This window comes from Schistocerca serialis, chromosome 2 (genome assembly GCF_023864345.2).
Source record: "Schistocerca serialis cubense isolate TAMUIC-IGC-003099 chromosome 2, iqSchSeri2.2, whole genome shotgun sequence".
NCBI lineage: Eukaryota > Metazoa > Arthropoda > Insecta > Orthoptera > Acrididae > Schistocerca > Schistocerca serialis.
The window spans coordinates 707,414,690-707,436,387 of NC_064639.1; the positions used below are offsets into that span (position 1 = coordinate 707,414,690).

The 21,698-nt window shown below is 41.0% G+C and overlaps 1 protein-coding gene across 1 annotated transcript in view; it reads right to left on the minus strand.

Annotated features, from left to right (window-relative positions):
- LOC126457869 (protein Gawky) overlaps positions 1 to 21,698 on the minus strand; it is a 288,179-nt gene that overhangs the window by 64,209 nt on the left and 202,272 nt on the right. Inside the window, exons 18-19 of the mRNA XM_050094525.1 lie at positions 17,130 to 17,381; positions 13,393 to 13,574 (exon numbers count right to left, since the gene is read on the minus strand). Coding sequence (XP_049950482.1) covers positions 13,393 to 13,574; positions 17,130 to 17,381 — 434 coding nt within the window. The remainder of the gene's footprint in view (positions 1 to 13,392; positions 13,575 to 17,129; positions 17,382 to 21,698) is intronic.

The following is a 21,698-nucleotide window of genomic DNA, read 5'->3' on the forward strand; positions in this document are numbered from 1 at the left end:
AATACAGGCAAACGAAGAGGTAAAATGAATGTCATGGTAGCAGAAAGAGGAAAGAAAATGAGAGCAGGAGGAAAAGCAAGAGCAGGGCACCCCACAAATGCTACCAGTACAAGAGTTGGAGCACCAGCACTGCCACCAACCTTTCCTGATCTTCACGTCACTGCATTATTACGACAAAATTGGGACAACACCAGGCGAAGAAGACACAAGAAAAGGCAAAACAAAATGGCACAAAAGACCAGGAAAAACCTGGGGGACGGGAGGGGGGTGGGGGGGGGTGGGGGGGTGGGGGGGGGGGGCAGTACTGACCAGTGTGGAGGCAAAGGCTGGGGCCTCCATAATCAATGCCAATGTTAACCATGAACTCCAATTCCAGAGAGAAGTTCAAGGACTGGAGGAAAAATCACTTTTACGGAGAAAACAGGACAGATGTAGCCGTGTGAGGCCGCCCGCTAACACCCAGGACAAGGATGGGCAGGGGTATATTTAGTGTGAAGGGCCAAAAGATGAGGACAGTCCAGAAAAAAATGAATTACTGTGAGGGGGTGGGGACAGGGCAACTACAAATGAGGGGCAGCTCATTTCAGGGTAAAAAACGACAGATCAACCTACTATGGCTGATGCCGAGATGGCAGAGGATGGTTGATTCCCATCGGGAGATGCGGAAGGAAGAACACCATGTGGTGCGAGTCTCCATTGTGTGAAGTTTACGAAGCCACAATTGTGCAAAAAGGTATATGACAAAGCCGCAAATCTCCCCCTGGAGGGGTCATGGGAGAAGGGACAGGACAGGTGCAGGTGCAGGCGCAGGCACACTGTCAGGTTGTGGGCGAACAGGCACAGCTGCTGATCAGGATGGACCACAGTATGGCAACAAAAATGCACCACCCTTGACCTAAGCAGAGAGTTTTGAAAACAGTGCAAGTGTGTCCATGTACAGGCATGCCAGACAACCCTGGAGTCGTCATTCTGCAGAGGCCATCAAGTGGGAGCTAGTCCAAACACAGAAATCATCCCGTACAGAGCAGAGGTGACCAATGGTCCAGTGGAGGCCACACATTCATTAATAGCAATGAGAGAAAGAAAGACACCAATATGGAGCCCTGTGGAATGCCATTCTCCTGGGTTTATGGAAAGTTGAAAAAGGTGTCAATCCGGACTCTGAATGACCAGTGGGACAGGAACACACATGGACATAAGTGAGGCCTTACGAAGATCAAAGAAAACTGCAACAAGTTGGTGATGCTGAGGGAAGGTCTGCCAAACTGTGTTTACAATTATAGCAGATGATTCATCTTAGACTGTCCCCCCAGAAAGCCATGCTGGTAAGGTGATAAAAGGACCCGAGATTCAAGTACCCAACTGAGCCGACGAGCCACCATTTGCTTACGTAACTTGCAGGGGACATCGGTCAAACTGATGGGATGGTAACTATCAAGGGACGATGGACCCTTGTTGCTCTTGGAAGGACAGGAATCACAATACTGTCCTTCCCTGAGAGGGGAAAATGCCTTGGAGCAAAATATGGTTGAATGCCTGGAGGAGATGCTGTCATTGTGGAGAACTGAAATGTTGAAGCAACTGGTAATGGATGTAATCAGGACCAGAGTCTGATTTGTGGGAAGAAGAAAGGGCCAGAAGTAGTTTCCATTCCGTAAAAGGTTTATTGTAGGATTCTGCCTGACAAGGGGTAAAAAGTAAGTGGGAAGCTTTAGCCCGCTCTTTCTGCACAAGAAAGGCAGTTGGATAGGAGGCTGACACCAATGCCATTACAAAATGGGCTCCACAGTGTTCTGCGAGAACTGATGGATCTGTACAACGGCCACCTGGAAGGATGCTACTGACAACCTGGCAGGGTGCAAAGTGTAGCCCATGCCTGCGATACGTGGCAGCAGAATCTATGGAGGAAGCAAACTATTCCCAACACACCTGCTTGCAGTGTTTTACTAAGCAACAAGCTTTGGCATGAAGACATTTAAGTAATAACACTGGTGAGGGACGGGTGACGTTTAAGATACTGCAAACAATCAGATGGCAGTGGCAATGGCCGTGCTCTACCATGAAACTGGCTGGCAGCAAACAGGGGCCAGCAAGCAGGGAACAGCAATGCCAGCAGTGTAAATTATCCTACTGGACAGATCACGAACAATTTCACCAATACAACCTGACGAAGAAGGTGTAAGCACAATCTGGGAGGCATATACAGGATGATTCACATAGACACACGAATATAAAATATGTTATTCTAGAAGTAAAACTAAAAAAGAAAGTTCATATAAACATAGGTCCGTAAATGCTTAGTTACAGAGAGTAAAAGATTTTGCCTGAAATTTAGCAACTTCACTAATATGAAACCATCGCAAAGCTGTACGAGGTTGAAGTAAAGCACGATTTCCATTTATTTTGTTGTTATTGGTCAAGTGAATCTAAGAAAATATGTCCCAGACGTGTATCTGCAGTAGTTTTCCAGAACATCCAGAGAAGCAAAGATAATTATACAAGTAAATTTGTTTACTTTCCATTAAGAATGTAGAAAAGTTTATGTCACTGTAGGCAACTGTTTGCGAGTTGTTTCAGTCATTTCCTAACCTTGAAACAAGTTCGTTTTCTGTATTGTTCAGTGACAGAACATAATAACAACAGTGTTTTTAAGTGAAACCACATAGTATCTGTTGCAGTTTGTACACTGCTCTCCTGGCCATACTCAGTTTCCAAGACCAGAGCCGCTACTTCTCAATCAAGTAGCTCCTCAGTTTGCCTCACAAGGGCTGAGTGCACTCCGCTTGCCAACAGCGCTCGGCAGACCAGATGGCCACCCATCCAAGTGCTAGCCTAGCCCGACAGCACTTAACTTCGGTGATCTGATGGGAACCATTGTCACCATTGCGACAAGACCATTGGGGTAGTTTATAGATTATTTATGAAATAGGGATGCCTTTCAAATTTACAACACAGGAATATACTGGTATGGTGTTTGTTTATGGCAAAAGTGATGGTAATGCTATGGCTGCAGTTAACGAATATCCAACTCTGAGGATTCCGAATGCACGAACCATTTTTGGAGTATTTTGAATGTTACAGGAGACAGGTTCTCTACGTAGCATTCATAATCAGTACAAGCGCTCAATGCGTGAAGACAAAGAGGAGGATATTATGGATGCTGTTCAGTGTTGCCCGGGCACCAGTACACAACACATCTCTCAACGATTAGGCATTTCACAATCTAAGGTATGGTGTACACTGAAGACAATAATCTTTATCCTTAACATAAACAAAAAGTGCATCATTTACATCTGTGAGATCCTCCCCTCACTTGGAGTTGTGCAACTGGTTAAATACCAATCGGTAGTTACACAATACATTTTATTTACTGATGAGGCACAGTTTACTCGAGATGGTATAAACAATTTACATAACGTGCATATATGGTCTAAAGCAAACCCACATGCAACAGTGCATCACAATTTCCAGCAGTGATTTGGCATAAATGTGTGGTGTGGTATAATCAACACACACTTTATTGGATTATTCATTTTCCCAGGATGTCTAACTGTTTCCCAGGACGTCTAACTGGCGAGACATACTTACAATTCCTTCAACAAGAAATGCCCCGCTTGCTAGAAGGTGTTCCACTTGCTATGTGATTGCAAATGTATTTTCAACATGATGGCACACCTCCTCATTTCACCAACGCTGTTACTACACATTTAAATGAACATTTTCCCCAGAAATGGATTGGTCATGGTGCTACACGTCTGTGATCATCCAGATCGCCTGATTCAAAACCGATGGATTTTTGTGTGGATATTTGTGTATGTATGAAAGACATAGTTTATGAGAACAAAGTCAATACACGCGAGGCATTACTTGCTCGTGTTACGAATGCAACAGACAAAATAAAGAGCAACCCTGTGAAACTGAAACACGCAACAGAATCTATTCATTAACGTGCAGCTAACTATGCTGAACTTGGTGGAGACATTTTTAAACATTTATTATGAAACTGTGTGTACGCTGTACAACTTCCTTAACACTGAGCTTTGTTTTTTCCGGTTTAACATGAATTCACTTGTGCTACGGTAAAAAAGCAGATTATCTAATATCATTACCATCATTTTTCCAAAATTAAATTCTCTACAACTTCTGTTGAAAACTGTTTTTTTTTAATTCCAGGCAAATGCACAAATTGGGCCAAGTAGTTAAAAAATTTTACAAAATTACACCTTTGCTTCTCTGGATGTTCTGGAAAACTACTGCAGATACATATCTGGGACTGTTTTATTAGATTTGCCAGATCAACAACAACAAAATAAATGGAAATCATACTTTACTTTAACCTCGTACAGTTTTGCAATAGCTTCATATTAGCGAAGCTGCTAAATTTCACGCAAACCCTTATTAGCCATAACTCTAACATTTGCGGACCTATGTTTATATGAACTTTTTTCTTTAGTTTTACTTGTAGAATAACATTTTAAAATATTTTCCTATCTTCACGAATCACCCTGAAGAAGCCAATCAGCACAATGGAAACCCCAGTGGAATAATCTGCCCATCGGGAGGGGGGGAAGGGAATGAGAAAATCAACAGAAAATGGTCACTATCGCGATCATCTTGTGGCAACCAGTGTAAGGAAGGAAGAAGGGCGACAGCAAGCGAGTGCAAAATCAATGGCAAGAAAAAGTGCCATGCACGGCACTAAAATGACTAGGGGAATCATCATGAAGAAGGCACAGGTCGTGGATTGCATGAAATTGGTCAATGAGGAGCCCCCTATTAGACGAAAAAGCACTACCCCACAAAGAGTGATGGGTATTAACTCGGTGAGGATGTGGTGGGGTCAATTTGACCCCGCACAGGCTAACTTCTGTGGCAACAGTATGTCAGAACAAGAGGCAAATCCCTCACGAATTTTGCAAAACTTGTGGTAGAGTAATCTACTCATCTTAGTTTGGTTTCCAAAAGGATATTACACTTGTTTCTCATATACAAGAAAAACAAAGTCGTTTTGTTCATGTCTAGTGTTCACCACACTGGTAAAATTGATGAATCAACAGGAGATAAAAAGAAACCAGAGATAAACACGTTTTATAATTCTACGAAAGGTGGAGTTGACGTTGCAGGTGAGCTGTCAGCTACTTATGATGTAAGCCACAACTCAAAAAATGGCTTCAGACTCTCTTCTAAGCAATACTGAATATGGCTAGCACAAATACTGCTATTGTTCAGCAATCTATAATAATAGAAACTGAAAGCGTCGTAATTTCATAAAAACACTAGGCCGTATGCTCATCAGTGTCCGACAAGAAATACCTCAACTGCCAAGCACATTGAATCAGAGAATTTAGTGGAGCATCTTCACAATAATCAACTGCCAGAGTTCAAGGTGTACAAAAAAGATGTAAAGAGTGTCCCTATGCTGGACATCATAAGACAACTCATGTTTGTGGAGGTTGTCAAGAACACATTATTCCATTCGGCCAACAATGTGCTGTGGTAAGAGATGATTAACATCTTACGTCAAAAGTTTATTGTTCATTTTGTGTTCAAAGAGGATTTATCTCATAAATACTTAGCAAAAAATCTGAATTGTCGATGACAATGTATGGTTTTGTAGATTTTTAAAAAATATGTAAAGTTAAGAGCTGTTAAAGTGATTATTTTGTAGACTTTATGTAAAACTTAAGTAATAAAGCATTTGTACACTTAATGGTGCTTATTTATATGAAAATCGTATAATTAATAAATAATTCATAAATTTAATTCCCATTTTTTGTTAAGAAGTGCCAATAAATACTTAAAAAATATAAATGAAAAACAAGGTCAATAGGACAGCTAGGGTAGCAGGTGTACATGGCCTCCCTCAGAAGGGAGATAGAGACTGTAAATCGTGACCGCAGAGTTTAAGTTGACTCAGATGGCAACTGCTTCCTATGTGGTACGGAAGGGGATTCTAATGTCGTCTACACGGATAACATGCAAATGTCCCAGGAAGCCCTCAAAGGGCCGACCCAGTTACAACAGAAAACATTGACCCATGAGGTTTGGTGAGTTACTATCAATAAAATGAGATTCCTGGAGAACAACACAAGCTGCCAAGTAAAAGGAAGTAAGCGATTGCTACTCTGGGAGGTGACAGTAGTATCCATTACAATTCCACTGAATAAGCACGGGAGGGGATCCAAATGGGAGGCAAACGGCCTGAAGTTTAATCACGTCGCCTGATCACTATCCGTTACCAATTAGGATTGGGTGACATAAGAGGTCAGATGCAGGTTGTGAAGGAGGAGACAATAACTCCAGGGGCACCACAGGAATAGCATCTCCAGGGGCACCAGAGGGCGTTGTCCAGGAACTTGTGTTTCTTTTTCTTCTCTTTCATGTGTCGAGGAGGACAGAGCATGGAGGGAGAGCAGGCTTCTGCAAGACCCAGAACAGAAAGAGAGCAGGAAAGTTTGAGGCACATGGCCTGTGGGTCTCAAGGCCGAATTGTGGCAGCAGGCCTCTGGCCTCGGAGATGCCTGGGGATGGATCCAGGAGAGGCTTATTTATACTCCTGTATGTTTTTTTCCTTCTCATAAATTTGGCAATCTGGCACGCATGGAGAGTGATGCTCATGACAGTTCACTCACAAGGGCAGCAAAACACAGGGGCTCCCCTAATAGATTGGGTGTCCACATTCACTACATAGAGGGTCCACTGGACAGTGAGAAGACATGTGCATGAAAAGAAAGCACCGAAAACACCTTGTGGGTGGCGGGGCATACGGTTTCACATCACACCGATTACACATAAAATTCATCTCCTCCAGGTGGTTACCTCCCTCACATGCCAGAATAAAGGCACCCATATCGATGCAATTGTCTTTACGACCTTCCTGAACATGCGAACAAAATGAACGCCCTGTCATTCCATATTGGCATGGAGTTCCTCATCAGCTTGAAGGATGAGGTCCCTACGAAAAATGACTCCCTGAATCATATTCAAAGACTGGTGGGGAATAACGCACACCGAGATGTCACCAAGAGAATCACAAGCATGAAGGGCAGCAGATTGGGCAGCAGAAGTAGTTGTCATCAACAGTAAATCTGACAGCTTCTTACCGAGACATGCCACTTCGTCAAACTAGTCTTCAATATTTTCCATGAGACATAACAGTTTGGTGGCAGTAAACATGTCTCTGTCAGTATCAGTGCAGACCAGGTAGTGAGGAAAGCGTTTCACATCAAGCCAGCGAACCTGGCTCTCCTCCCAGGATGTAGCCAGGAGAAGGAAGGCCACAGGGTCATAAGAAGCAGCATTAAATGATCCATTACCAATCAAAGAAATGGCTGTGGAAGAATAGCTAGTTCTTTGGAGCTTAATACATTTCATATGCCTAGAATCCACCCTGATGCTCCAATTCTCCAATCAGGGTTCTCCCCATGGCGCCACCCAGCCACAGCAAAAGCTGTGTGGCATGCCTGCTGTTGCCGGGAGTTCCGAAGCTCCAGAAGACAAGCAACCACTCCTATGCATACAGGAGGAGGCAACCGCACAGTTATCAGAAGTGTGATTCCTGTACTGCCAGGGGGGGTTCAGCCAGAAGGGTGCATAACAGCCCCACCACACAGACTGGCTACAAGTGCTGGTGACATAGCAGGCGCTTGGGGTGGGATGATTTGAACTGTCATCATCTCTACAGCAAGTTCAGTGTGTTAATCACTGCACCGTCTCACTCAGTGTTTGTCTAAAGAAATGGAGAAGATGTACGTGGTAATTAGAATAATGTTAGAAAGAGTGGGTTTATTAGTGGTCTCAGAAAAATTCAGAAACTCTAAATAATTTCCAAGAAGTAAAAAGAAGCATTGCCAAAACTACAGGGAATCACAGAAAATAATAGAATAAATGTTTAACTCATGTAAAAAGAGTTATTCTGAAATAACAATGTAGTAGAATTTTACAGTACATTGGAGATTAACTGAATTGGATATGATCCCATGAATCTCAGCTTTAGTAACACAGGGTGTATACGAGGACAAGGAAAAAAAATTCCCGGATTTCTCCAGGATATCCCGTTTAAAAAATATGCTTTTTCCCGGGCGAAAATACACTTTTTCTGTGCTAAGTGACAGTAGGTTTTCCGTAGATTTTCCCTCGGAACAGTAAAACTTATCAATCCTTTGAATGGTTAACGTTTTATACAATCGCGTAGAACTTCCCGGAAAAAATGGAAAGACGGGAAGAAGTTTTGGTGAGACTTTTAATAAAAAAAAAAGGAGAGAAGTTTTGGAAAGACCTCTGATTTGCAGCAACATACACGCTGCATATTTTCGTATTACGAAAGTATACATTCGAATTGCACCAAACACAGCGCGTTAGTTTCCGGAGCGTTGAAACCAAGGTTGCGATGTCCCAGCGAGTCATATCTCAAACCACGAGATCTCGCCAGCCGACAACAGCAGCTATTCAGAGCATAGGACACCTGTTATAGTCAGCCAACAGCAAGATCACTGGTTACATAGCACGAACACACAAGAGGAAAAGTTAACGGTTTACATTAATGTACACAGTGCTGTATCTCTACAACAAAAGCTAAGCTTTCACATATAATATTGGTCTCTAAGATTAACACGCTAAAACAGAAGCTAAGCTTTCACATGTAATATTGACCTTTTTTGCGTGTGTTATACTTTAAGATACATCACATAAATGTGCCAGTAAATTTAAAATTATGACATAAATGTCTCGGCTCGAAGTTCTTGAAAGTGGCTGGTCTGGTTCTCAAACTGTTCAGTTTTGAACGCTCTGTGATTTGGAGATCCATACCACTTTCTCACACGTAACGTAATTCATCTTGGGTAAAAAGAAATTTACTTTGAAAGTAACGCTTTTCTAACCAACGTTCGCAATACTATCCGGAGACTGTTAGAAATAGGTTTGATTTACCAGTTGCCAGAGAGCGCCAGAAAACAGGCATTATTGTGCGTCTGCAACTGTAGTGGTGTACGAAGCCCGCATGTTCGTGTGTATAAAGCACTAAGAGAGCTTACATTAGACCATAAAAGAAACAGGGCATCAGAGGATACACCAAAGAGCATCGGAATATCGTAAACCATACTAAAATGCATAATTGGGCTTGGAGTGGAAATTGGCTTTTTCCAGATTCACAATGAAGTAGGTCCCATGTGATATTAAGCTTTTCAGTGTGGTTTTTGGGATGTAAATTTTCTTGGAGTACCAGTACTCTACGATCTCATTTTTGGTTCTTCATTATGGCATAATGCCATACATGGCAGAAGATGATAACGTGCACTTGAAATTCAGCGAACAGTTGGAACTAGCCAATACTGTAGAATGAAACACTTCGTTTCAAATAAAATGATGGCCTCAGCGGAAAGATTAATAAAGCCAAATTTCTTTAGCAAACTTGCAAAAATAACTGCAAGGCGATTAATGCTTGACTGCTACTAACTTGTCAATAAAATAAAATCAGAAAACTGAAATTAATAATATATTTTTGCCCTCCGTAATTATGTGAATGTATTTTAATTCACTTGATAGCTCCCGGCCACAGAAATCAGTTTTGTTTTCACTTGACGTGGGAGCTGTACACGAAGAGCAGCAGCGAAATCACTTAACGTAAACACTGGTCGCGTGGAGACTAACCCCCTCCCCACCACAACTTAACAACTCTGTGCAAGCGCGAATCTGGCGGCTAGGGCACGTGAGAAAAATTTTCTCATTTGCACCTGGCTGCTTGCTGCTACTACCGATACAGCTAACAGCCAAACTTCAAGTAGCGGGAAGCAGGAGAAGGTACTGCTTATACACGAGTCAAATGCGCATGCGCAACATACCGCTGGCAACTGGTCAAACAAACCTAATGTGAACAGTTGTGACGTCATGCTCATAGCAAGCAGTTTATTGTTACGAAGAATTACAGTCTGCGCCCTACGGCCTTTGACATATTTTTGCTATTTGCAGACGCCTGTGCGTTCACGGTGTTTTGTTGTTGTAAATTGCACTTTCCCTTTGCCACTAAAGTTTTATTTTTTTCCCCTCTCGTTTATATGTTATTGCTGCAGTATCATTCTCCAGTAGCAGGATACAATAACATTCTTTGCTAGAGAATCAATTCTGCAGTCAAAATTACAAAAATTTAACTGAAAGCTAAAACAATGAAAAATTCCCGGAATTCCAAAAAATTCCCGGGTTTTTCCCAGTTTTCTCCCGGATGAAAAAATTCCCTGGTTTTTCCCGGATTTCCCGGTTGTCCCGGGTCGTATACACCCTGTAACAAAGAAGGAAACTGTCTGATCTTGGCCAAGTACTTTCATTCAAGAAACTGAAGCAGCATCTAAAATATTCAGTTACAATTAACATGAATCAAATCAGGACGCCAATGGACCCTACAGAGGAATATTGTTAGTACTAGTGAACTGTGAGATCTTGTGAAAAGACATTCTGCACAGAATGAAAAGACAACTAAATCCATTAATTGGTGTGCCAAGGAGGCTTTAGGAAGGACAAATCATGTATGGAATAAACCTTCAAACTGAAACTGATAATTTTGTATCACAAACAGAGAAGCAAGAATTTTGTGTTCACATTCATAGACATCAAGAAAGTCTGTGACACAGCAAATAGATAAACATTGTTCTAAATTATGGAGGAAGTGAGTTTAGACAGTAAAACCAGTGAACTGATTAAACAGACTTTAAACATCCGGTGTTTAGTTCAGGCAAAGTCTCCCCCTTACTCTTTAACTGTGCAATTGATCAGGTGATCACGAAATGGTGACACCAAGTGAAAGGAGTGAGTTAATCACAATTGGAATGCAAGATGAAAATGAAGACAGATGGACTGTCTGGCATTGACAGATGGCATTGTGATATGAAGCAGATGACGCAAGTAATCAACCCCCTAAATCCAGCGACTTTCTCGTCTACAAATACCTATTGAGAAGAGAGAATATACATGACTAATATCAAGACAACACCTAGAAGGATGGCATTGGAAGGAAAATTCAGAAACTGGATTATTTTAAACATCTTGGTGAATGTGTAGAAACTGTTCTGACAGAAAAAGAAGCTATGGGAACAAAAATACATTACAGTGCTTTTGCATACAAATTCATTATGAACATCTAAAATAAGAAGAATCGTTCTCTGAATGCTAAATTTAGACATTACCAGACAGTGAACCCCCCCCCCCCCCCCTGAAGCCTTATATGCGACAAAGTCTTAACCTTGTAAGAACAGTGTTACTTAGGAGGCCAGAACTTGTGGAAGTAAGTATTCTCTACGTCTACATTTACATCCATACTTTTGCAAACCATTATGGAGTGCATGGCAGAGTTATTCCCAGGAAAAGAATGATTGTTTAAAAGCCTCTGTGAGTGCTATAATTAATCTAATCTTGTCCTCGCGATTGCTGCAGGAGCGATACTTAGGGGTTTGTAGTGTATTCCTTGAGCCATCAGTTGAAGACAATACCTGAAACTTTTTAAGTAGGCTCTCTCATGATAGCTTGCACCTACTTTCAAGTGTCTGCTGGCTAAATGTCATCTTCATCTCTGTGACACTCTCCCACAGGTCAATTAATCATGTGGTCATTTGTGCTACCCCTCTTTGTGTTAATTCAATATCCCCCATTATCCCATTTCCTATGGGTACCAAACACTTTAAACGTATTCTAGGATGGGTCCCGCAACAGATTTGTAACCAGTCTCCTTTGCAAGAGTGGATATTCTCAGGTGGGTGTTTGGACCTCGAAGAACAAGAGACAATTATTGTAAGTGAACAAAGAATTGTACAACCAGATGAAGAGGATCTCTGACACTGCCAGGAAATGAAGGACTTACGTTGTTCTGAAACACCTCAGAATGGTTCAGGAAATGTTGACTCACCAGGTAATAAAGTTTCTTGTGAACAGCAGAGCCAAAGTATAGAGGATCCAGAGTACTAAAGCATCTGCAGAAAATGGGAATACAGGAAATGACATTTCGAGCATAGTGGCTTTCAAATAACAATTTCAGCTTGCCGTATGCTCCTGTAGAATTGGAGAAGAATGTTACAAAATATGAAGGTGAAAGGATACTAGACAAGAATAAAAAAAAGATAACAAGCTGATCCAAATTAACATGGTCCTCAGGTGGCAAAATGGGTGGAAAGATGAAGAAAGATTCACAATCTTATAATGCTTAGGTTTTTAGGCTGAGCAGTCTTCAGTAGACACTGAAAGCCTCACTACAGCTCCTCTAATGCAGATTGACTAACAGTGGAAAGTTGTTAACTTGGCACACAACTGTGAGGTTAGTGGATGAATTCCTTGCAACAGCTGAAGTATACAAAATTTATGCTGAAACATTTGTATCAATAAGAATGTCCATAATACATGTGCTTGGTGCTGTGCTAATTAGGAAATATGTTTTCCACCAGAACAATAATCAGCCTACAACCAGAAGAGAGTCCTACTGTTCTTTTAATTACACAGCTTTAGAAAAATATTGCTAAATTCAATATCAGTCTAGATAAATATTCAGTTCCACCTGTTCCCTCCTCCCATTGTTGACAAATGCTTCAAATGGTCCACTCTTCTCTAAAAATTAGGTCTTACTTAAACACAACTTATGATTACGAAAAGCTGTATCTCCTTTCCATGCAGTCCAAATTTTGACCAGTTAAAAAGATTACAAATGCTGTGCTTGAAATTTCTAAACAAACACAAAGAGTATTGAGCAACAACATTATACAAACTACAGAATGTTACACAATGAAAATAAAGCTATTGTTTCCCTTCAGGCATTACACTTAACAAACTTTAACTTTGTGGTTTATGCAAGCCTTATTTTCACTTGCTTTTAACAGATTACCAGACAGGGTGCAATGTCATAAAAATATTGAATTTCTTTCTTGATAGCAGTGATCTCATATGCACAAAAATCAATACTGGAATCAGACTGCTAAGGTAAAAGTAAATCACGTACTATTCAACCAAGTCCAGATGCATGGAGAAGTTATACTAACCTGTTTGAAACTTATTCAGCTCAGTTGCTTCTTAAAGCTTAGAGCTAAGGTAGTTTTAAACGAATCAACCACCACCTATTTCTGAAGCCAAAATGGAAATGTCAAAAAATAAGTGGTCATGGCAATATTCATTCGCACAATGACAAGGGGAAACATGCCTCCTCTTAATTCAGGGACCCTTCTTACATACTCTTCCAATGCTTGCAACAAAACTGTGGCAAAGCAAACTAAATTTTATAAATCTGTCACAACACTGTTTCCTGTTTCAGAGTGGGTTACTCAAGAAAATTATTGTTAAGTGTCCCTTTTGGTTGGTGCTCAACAACAACTATAGACCTACAAATATAAACTTATATAATGAATACAAATAAAGAAAAATTACCCATCACTAGGTCCGAGGAGAGGATTCATATTTGGTGAAGAATGACTCTGAGGAAGTGCAGACTTAGTAGTTGTGCCTGGAGCTCTGCTGAATTCATTACTGGTCACGTCTTGATCTTTCTCCAGAGATGGCAGTTTCCACTGATTCAGACGGGACTGCTGACTGGTCTGATAAGATGATGGCTGTGAAATAGAAAGTAAAGTTACACAACAGCAAAAGATAGATAATTTAAAACCTAAACTAATAGTATGAGAACTAAGGACTACAACTGCAACATTACAGCATCCTCACTACCTTTTGTTGTCAGTCTTAGATTTGTGGGGGAAAATAACATGAGACCAACTCATGAAAGCCAATGTTAGGAAGGATCCACATTCATTAATCAGTCTTATTTATCTGTACAAACAGGACACACAGTAAATTTCTTTATTTGGGAATGTAACAAATATTTCTGATGGTCCCACTGAAACTGGCATATGAACAATGTCACAGCAACTTAGCAGTAGGTTTAAAGGAATAGATATGAAACAAATAGTAAACACATTTTTAGCTTAAATTTCCATCACAAGGCTGTGCAGTTGTTTCTTTAATTTTCTAACAGGCTGTACTAAAATATTAATGTAATAAATGGCAGTAATCAGTCTATAAATTAGGTCATAGTTTTTTAGCCAAAAATTTCAAACTGCATTAAGATGAGGTCAACGGTAAAGTTACAGCCTTGAGTTAAGCCATGCAACCTTATGAAACAGGGGAATGTGATTTTATTTTACTTTTGTATCACTCATGCATTCAGGTTTGGGTTTAAAATATGCCTCTTAGTACAATGATCATCAAAAAATCAGAATGCCAGGGTGTAGGTAGAAGTCTGTTTGCAATCCACATTTTTGTATATTATGGTGCGACGCAAGTTGCTTGATTTATGTTGGAGACACTGCTTTGAATGTCAAGTGTACAAACATACAGTCTTAATATTCTAGTTGCTGCAGAGTACGTGCAACACAGGGCAACTCCAAGGTGAGTTTATAAGCACCGACATGTAGGCAAGCGATTTGTGTGGCATTCATGTCTTTACAACGTGCATCCAGTAAATGGGAAAACGTGAACTATGGGACATTATTACATTGTTTCGAAACAGAACTATTGTGCTGTTATTGTTTCCTTGGCTGACAAAGGACAAATACCAACAGACATCCGTAGGAGAATGAATAATTTTTATGGGACAACGTGTCTGTCAGAATCCACTGTTGTGAACTTCTGTTGTGACAGTGCCACGACATTCAAAAGTGCCGCTACGTTAGTACGCGAACACGGCGATAGAGGCGCTCCGCAGCTCGGCCGAGCGCGGGAGCGCCACCTGGTTATGAACGGCGCCGGCCGCATGTCACGGCCCGGAGTCGAGTGACAGATACGGAGTTAGTAACATGTAACCCGCGAGTGTTTCTACTTTTGTATCTCCACGCACTTCATTAGTGATTAAAGGTTATAACACTTTTTGGCGACGAGGATGGGATTCATCATGTTACAGCACCGCCCTTCCATCCGCAATCGAATGGGGAGGTCGAGCGCCTTGTCCGCACTTTCAAAAGCCAAATGAAAAAATTCCTTAGTGATTTTTCCACAGATGACGCTCTGTTGCAATTTCTGAGTTCTTATCGCTTCACGCCTCTGGGTGATCGCAGCCCTGCTGAACTCTTGCATGGCCGCCAACCGCGCACCCTACTGCATCTGCTTCACCCTGTCAGGCCTTGTACTGTGTCCCCTAGTGCGGGAAAATACCCGGTGGGCGCCGACGTGTGGGCACGGGGGTATGGATCTCGCCCTAAATGGATTCCAGGGGTGGTCCAGGCTCTTCGCGGCCGCCGGCTTTGTGAAATACGTACGGACGACGGCATGGTTGTTCGCCATTACGACCAGATGCGCCCACGAGTGGTGGCCACACCGGTACCAGCGCCCCTTTTTTCGTCTCCACCAGCCCGAGAAGCCAGTCCTGTCGCTGCTGCCGATCTTCCGGGCGTGTTGCTGCCGCCGCCGTCGCTACCGCTTCCGAGTACGCCGGAACCGGCCCCAGTCGCGACGCCGCCTTCTCCGGGACCCATCTCGCTGGAGCACACCCCCAGGTCCACGACACCTATGGATGCTGCTCCGGAGTTTTCACCCATCATCTCGTCCAGGAGGCACGTTCCACGCGCCAGCTTCCGTCCTGGACATTTTCGACCATACTCTCGTGTTTCTCCGCGGGATCTTCTCGGGACGTCCCAAGAGGCCATGGATGTCTCCACACTGTCCGTGTCTCCACGCAAGTGAGCGTTTTTTTTTTTTTCAAGGGGGGGAAAGTGTTGTGACAGTGCCACGACATTCAAAAGTGCCGCTACGTTAGTACGCGAACACGGCGATAGAGGCGCTCCGCAGCTCGGCCGAGCGCGGGAGCGCCACCTGGTTATGAACGGCGCCGGCCGCATGTCACGGCCCGGAGTCGAGTGACAGATACGGAGTTAGTAACATGTAACCCGCGAGTGTTTCTACTTTTGTATCTCCATGCACTTCATTAGTGATTAAAGGTTATAACAACTTCTTCATGCAGCAGAACACAGTGTTTTACCAAATGGGTACCTTCAACCTGATGTGTCGGTAGGGTGACTCTCTCAATGCTCACAGTAATTCTGCCCGATTGGCATGCAGATTCTAGATTGTACAGACTTCAAATGGGAATTTTACAATTGCTGTTTATATAACACACAACTGTTACTTATGTAACCAACCAAGACAGTGAGAGAGAGTTATTGCAACTGTCCAAATTTGATCCAAACTTGCCGCCTGCACTGCCAATGACATAGCAAGTGGTCATTACAAGACAAAAACGAGAAAGAAGCTATGCCCCCGAGGCGATCATCATGTCAACTGATAGGACCCCATGGCCAACTTGGCTGATATAAGCAGTTGCTCTGCTGGGAATGTCAATTCTCACTGGTGCTCCATATGATCCACATATGACGCAGGCTGCCTTGTGATAATGACTGCCACCTCGGACCCAGAATACTCTTGGACTGTGTGATTATGCACTTCTTGCTCACGATTTGTCTATTCAGTGAATACTGAATAAGTGTAAATCTCAACAGTTCCTGTCTTTTACCAGTGACATATTTACCCACATATCTTCATATCACTTATCCACTCCCCACAAACTCCACATTTCAGATGTCTGGCCATCTAGAAGTGCATTCATATCTCATGTAATAATATGCCAGGAAATTAATTATTATGTAATTCCACATGCAAGTGAAATAGCCCAGCAGGTTTCCCCCCTTGAGATCCAAAAGTTAATTGTACTTATTTAATCGGTTATGAGGTGTGTCACGAACACTTCAGCCACAAATGAATCAGAGAAATTAATGTTTCCAATTTTCAGGTCATGTTAAACTGTTTGTAATTCACAGTATTTGGCAACAACAATAATTACCTTCAGTTGTAATGCACACTGCTATTAGCTTGGTGTGTTATGCGAAACAATGTTAGAAGTGCAGAGTTCGGCAATGAAGAGAAGAAAAGATGTAGAACAGATGACTATTTCACAGGTAATGGAGCTTATGAACTACTGTAACTGCAAAGCCTGTGGTCTTTATGCTTGCTATTGATAACCATTTATAATACAGTTTAGGAAACTGCTGCCCCCACAAATTTTCTCTTTGAGGTGGGACTTTTCTCCAATCATTCACTCACAGAATGAATAAATGACTAACCATCTGCGCAGTTGGATCTGTAGCAATTGTGAGATCAGCAAACTTGTGAGGTAGCATCATCTGATCATGCAGCGTAGATTTGAAAAATTCAGACTGCTGTGCCCCTTGCACAGCGGCAATGTGATGCTGCTGCTGCTGTTGCTGCTGTTGCTGCTGTTGGTGCTGCTGCTGCTGCTGTTGCTGCTGCTGCTGCTGCTGGTGTTGTTGTTGCTGCTGTTTCACATAGATTGCCTGCTGTGATGCTATCTGGTTCTGGTGGGAACATAAAAACAAACAGGTTAAGAAGATTCCTACTCAGGTTAAGAAGATTCCTACTCTTTATTACATCTAGTAATTTAAATGTTTTTCAAGTAGTTATTTTACTCACATAAAAAATCCATGTAAGCAACTCAATCACTTTTCAAATCCTATTTATGACTGAATTACATTGCAGTTGTATTATTATTAAGACAGACTCTTAGTAACAGGGAAAGAAACTTGGAAAGGCAACCATATATTGCATCACACAATACTATGGGTAAATTACTTCTTATAACAAAGTCTGTGGAGCTCCGTGTGTCTAATCAACTTCAGACATCTCACAATATTTCACATATTCCTTTTCCATACTCTTCAACACTACACACTACCTTCTTAAGCCACACATATTAATCTTGTCAATTAAAATTCTAAATGTATCTACAGTTCCCACTATATTTCTGCCATGGGGTATGTGTTGTAGAGAAAATAGGATCCAGCTATTCATTAGACAATGCAAGGCAATTTGATAAAATTGAAATTCAACCCACCTCTCCTACTGAAATTAAGAAAATAATAAATTCACTCAAAAGTAAAAGTTCACTTGGAATTGATGGCTTTTCCAACACAGTACTACACGCTTGTTCCCAACCACATCCATAACAGCTCACTGAAACACAGCATTTTTCCAGATAAACTGAAATATGCTGTTGTTAAATCACTGCATAAAAAGGGATAGGTCTGATGCTAACAACTACTGTCCAATGTCACTTCTGACAGGTTTACCTAAAATTCTTGGGAAAGTATTGTAGTCAAGAGTAGCATCACATATTTGTAAAAATGAAGTACTAACAAAATGTCAGTTTGGTTTTCAGAAAGGCTTTTCAACAGAAAATGCTATATATGCTTTTACTGATCGAACATTAAATGCTATGAATAACCCAACATCAATCACTGGGATATTTTGTGACCTCTCAAAGGCTTTTGACTGTGAGAATCAAGAAATCTTTCTAGATACTGGAAGAATGCAGAAGGTTGAAATTAACAGTACCGCTAGTCTGCAAAAATCAGCAGAGCGCCAGAGAAAAATTAGAGAATGCATATTGTGAAATCATGATGCAAGGACAGGAAACGGAATGCACAGAAGGAAGATGGGATTGTTTTAAAAATGGGATTAAAAAGGCAGCTAAGGAAACAGTTGAGTCAAGGAGAGGGAAAAAGTAAAGAAAGAATGGGTAACACCAGATATGATAACCAAGATGGATGACCACAGGAAATTGAAAACTGTAAACACAGAAGAAGGGAAGGACAACTACAGGAGGTTAAATAATAAATTAAGAGGGGAGACAGAAAAAGCAAAGGAGAAATGGCTAACAGAAAAGTTTGACAAAATAGAGAAATTAGAGAAAGAAGGAAAATATGATGTACAAAGAAGCAGTGGATTTAACATTCAGGGAAAAAAACAACAATGGACTGAAGGAAGTAGAGGCAGCAGTTGGTAAAATGGTGAGTGAACCCCAAGAAATAATGAAAGCATAGGAAGAATACACATAATGGCTGTACGCTGCAGACAGCCGACCAAGTGAAGAAGAGCTTGGGATAGAAGAAGAAGATAAAGTTGCAGATGATGACAAAGGAAATGCAATACTAACTAGTGAGGTTGCAGCATCTAGGAAGGAGATGAGAAATGGAAAGGCGTTGGGAATTGATGAGATTCCTGTGGAGCTGTTAAAGTCATTGGAGAAAGAAGGGAAAAGGGAGTTGATTGAATTGTGTCATACGGACTTTACAGGAAGTATCTTAATAACTATAGAAAAGAAAAAGAACAGCAAAAAGTGTGAGGAACATAGAACAGTAAACCTGATATTGCATGCAGACCAAGTCTTGCTGAGGACATTCAACAGAAGGCTATATGGAAAGTTGAATTACGTAATAGGAGATGAACAATTTGGTTTTAGGTGAGGAGTGGGAACTAGAGATGCCACTGGGCTACTGAGAGTGATAGGGGAGAGTTACATGGAGAAGAAAAGGAAGGTGTATGTTGTGTTCATTGATCTTCAGAAGGCTTTTGATCAGATGGGACAAACGGATGGAAATCCTAAGGAAACATGGAGTTGACGGGAGGGATAGACAGCTAATTAGAAATTTATATTTGAACCAGAGAGCAAGAGTAAGAGTAAGAATAGGAGGTGTGATGAGTGAAGAAATGAACTGGGAAGAGGTGTAAGACAAGGTGGTTGTTTATCAACAACACTGTTCAATATCTATCTGGAGGAAATTATTAGTGAAAGTTTTGGTGGAAGGAGAGGAGTTTGTACGGGGGGGGGGGGGGGGGGGTCAGAGAGTGGAGTGTATAAGATTTGCAGATGACATGGTTGTGATGGCAGAGAGTGCAAGGGAGATGGAACAAATGTTAGACGGTCTAAACACAAAATTAGAAGAATATGGAATGAAGATTAACAAGAAGAATATGAAAAGCATGGTAACTGGAGGAAAGGGGAGAAAATGCTGTACGAAAATAGGGGAAGAGGAAATAGAATAAGTGAGTAACTTCAATTACTTGAAAAGTCTAATAATATATTGCTCAACAGAAATTACGAAAGGAATTGCAATGGCAAAAGGAGGAGTCAAGAGGAAATAGAAATTACTTTGCAGACCACTAAACAAAGATCTGAGGAAAAGACTTGCCAAGTGTAACATCTGGAGCATTGAACTGTATGGTGCGGTGACCTGGAAATTGAGGAAGGAAGAAAAGGAAAACTGAAGGCACAAGAGATGTGGATATGGAGAAGAATGGAAAAAGTGAAATGAGAAGACCAAGTAAGGAATCAAGAAATATTAAGGAGAGTTGGAGAAGAAAGAAACATGCTGAAAGTCATACGGAACTGGATTGGACATTGTTTGAGGAGGGACTGTTTATTGAAGGAAGGAATAGAAGGAATGGTGGAGGGAAAAAGGGGAAGAGGAAAAAGGAGATATAAAATACTGGATAATATCAAAGGAGACAAATATTCATAAATGAAAGGTTAGCTATAGACAGACAAAAGTTGAAGAGGCTTAATCCATGACAAGACCTGCCATAAGGCAGAATATCTACTACTACTACTACTACTACTACTACTACTACTGCAACTGGGAAGGTGTTAAGAATGATGTCCAACAAGGTTCAATCTTGGGTCCCTTATTGTTCTTAATAGATATTAATGACTGCCACTCTATATTCATGAAGATGCAAAGCTAGTTATTTTTGCTGATGGTACGAGTGTAGTAATCACACCCAACAAACAAGGATCAGCCGAGGAAATTGTAATGTCTTTCAGAACATTATTAAGTGGTTCTCTGCAAATGCACTTTCATTAAATTTTGAGAAGAGACAGCATATACAGTTCTGTTCAGTAAATGGCATAACACCATTGATAAATATAGACTTTGAATGGAAGTCTATTGCTAAGGCAGAATATTTGAAATTTCTGGGTGTTTGCATTGATGATGATTAAAAAGAGGGTAATGATCTGTTTAAACGGTTAGGTTCTGCTATTTATGCTATTAGCGTTATTGCAAATTTTGGTGATAAACGTATCAGTAAATTAGCCTACTATGCCTATTTTCATTCACTGCTTTCATACGACAACATATTTTGGGGTAATTCATCATTAAGATTTTCTCTTAATGATTGCACAAAAGCTTGTAATCAAAATAATGGCTGGAGGCAACCAAAGACCACCTTGCAAAAATTTATTTATGCAACTCCAGATATTCACAGTGCCTTCGTGATACATATATTCGCTTATGAAATTTGTTACCATCCCAATTCGAAACTAAAAGCGAAGTGTGTAGCAGCTACAACACTGAAGAAAGGATGATCTTCACTAGTCTGGATTATATCTGACTTTGGCACAGAAAGGAGTGAATTACGTTGCCACAAAAATTTTGGTCATTTCCCAAATAGCATTTAATGTCTGACTGACAGGCAATAAACATTTAATACCAAATTAAAAGAATTTCTGAATGACGATTCCTTCCATTCAATACATGAATTTTTAGATATGAAGTAGTAACTGTAAAAAAGAGAGAGAGAAATTTATACTGTGTAAAGAAAACTTATGTTAAACTGACACGTACCACATCACTACAAAATTTTGTATTCATGATATATGGAACAAGTATTAATTTAATGTAAACTGAGTCACTAGTGGGATTAAAAAGACACTATACAGTGAAGTCATCAGTCACTCCATCACATAGTGTTTTAATAAATTTTCCAATATGGAAAGTGCTTCCATCCTCCTTCAAACTGATTTTGGCATTATGGATGTTCCAATTCAGAAAAAC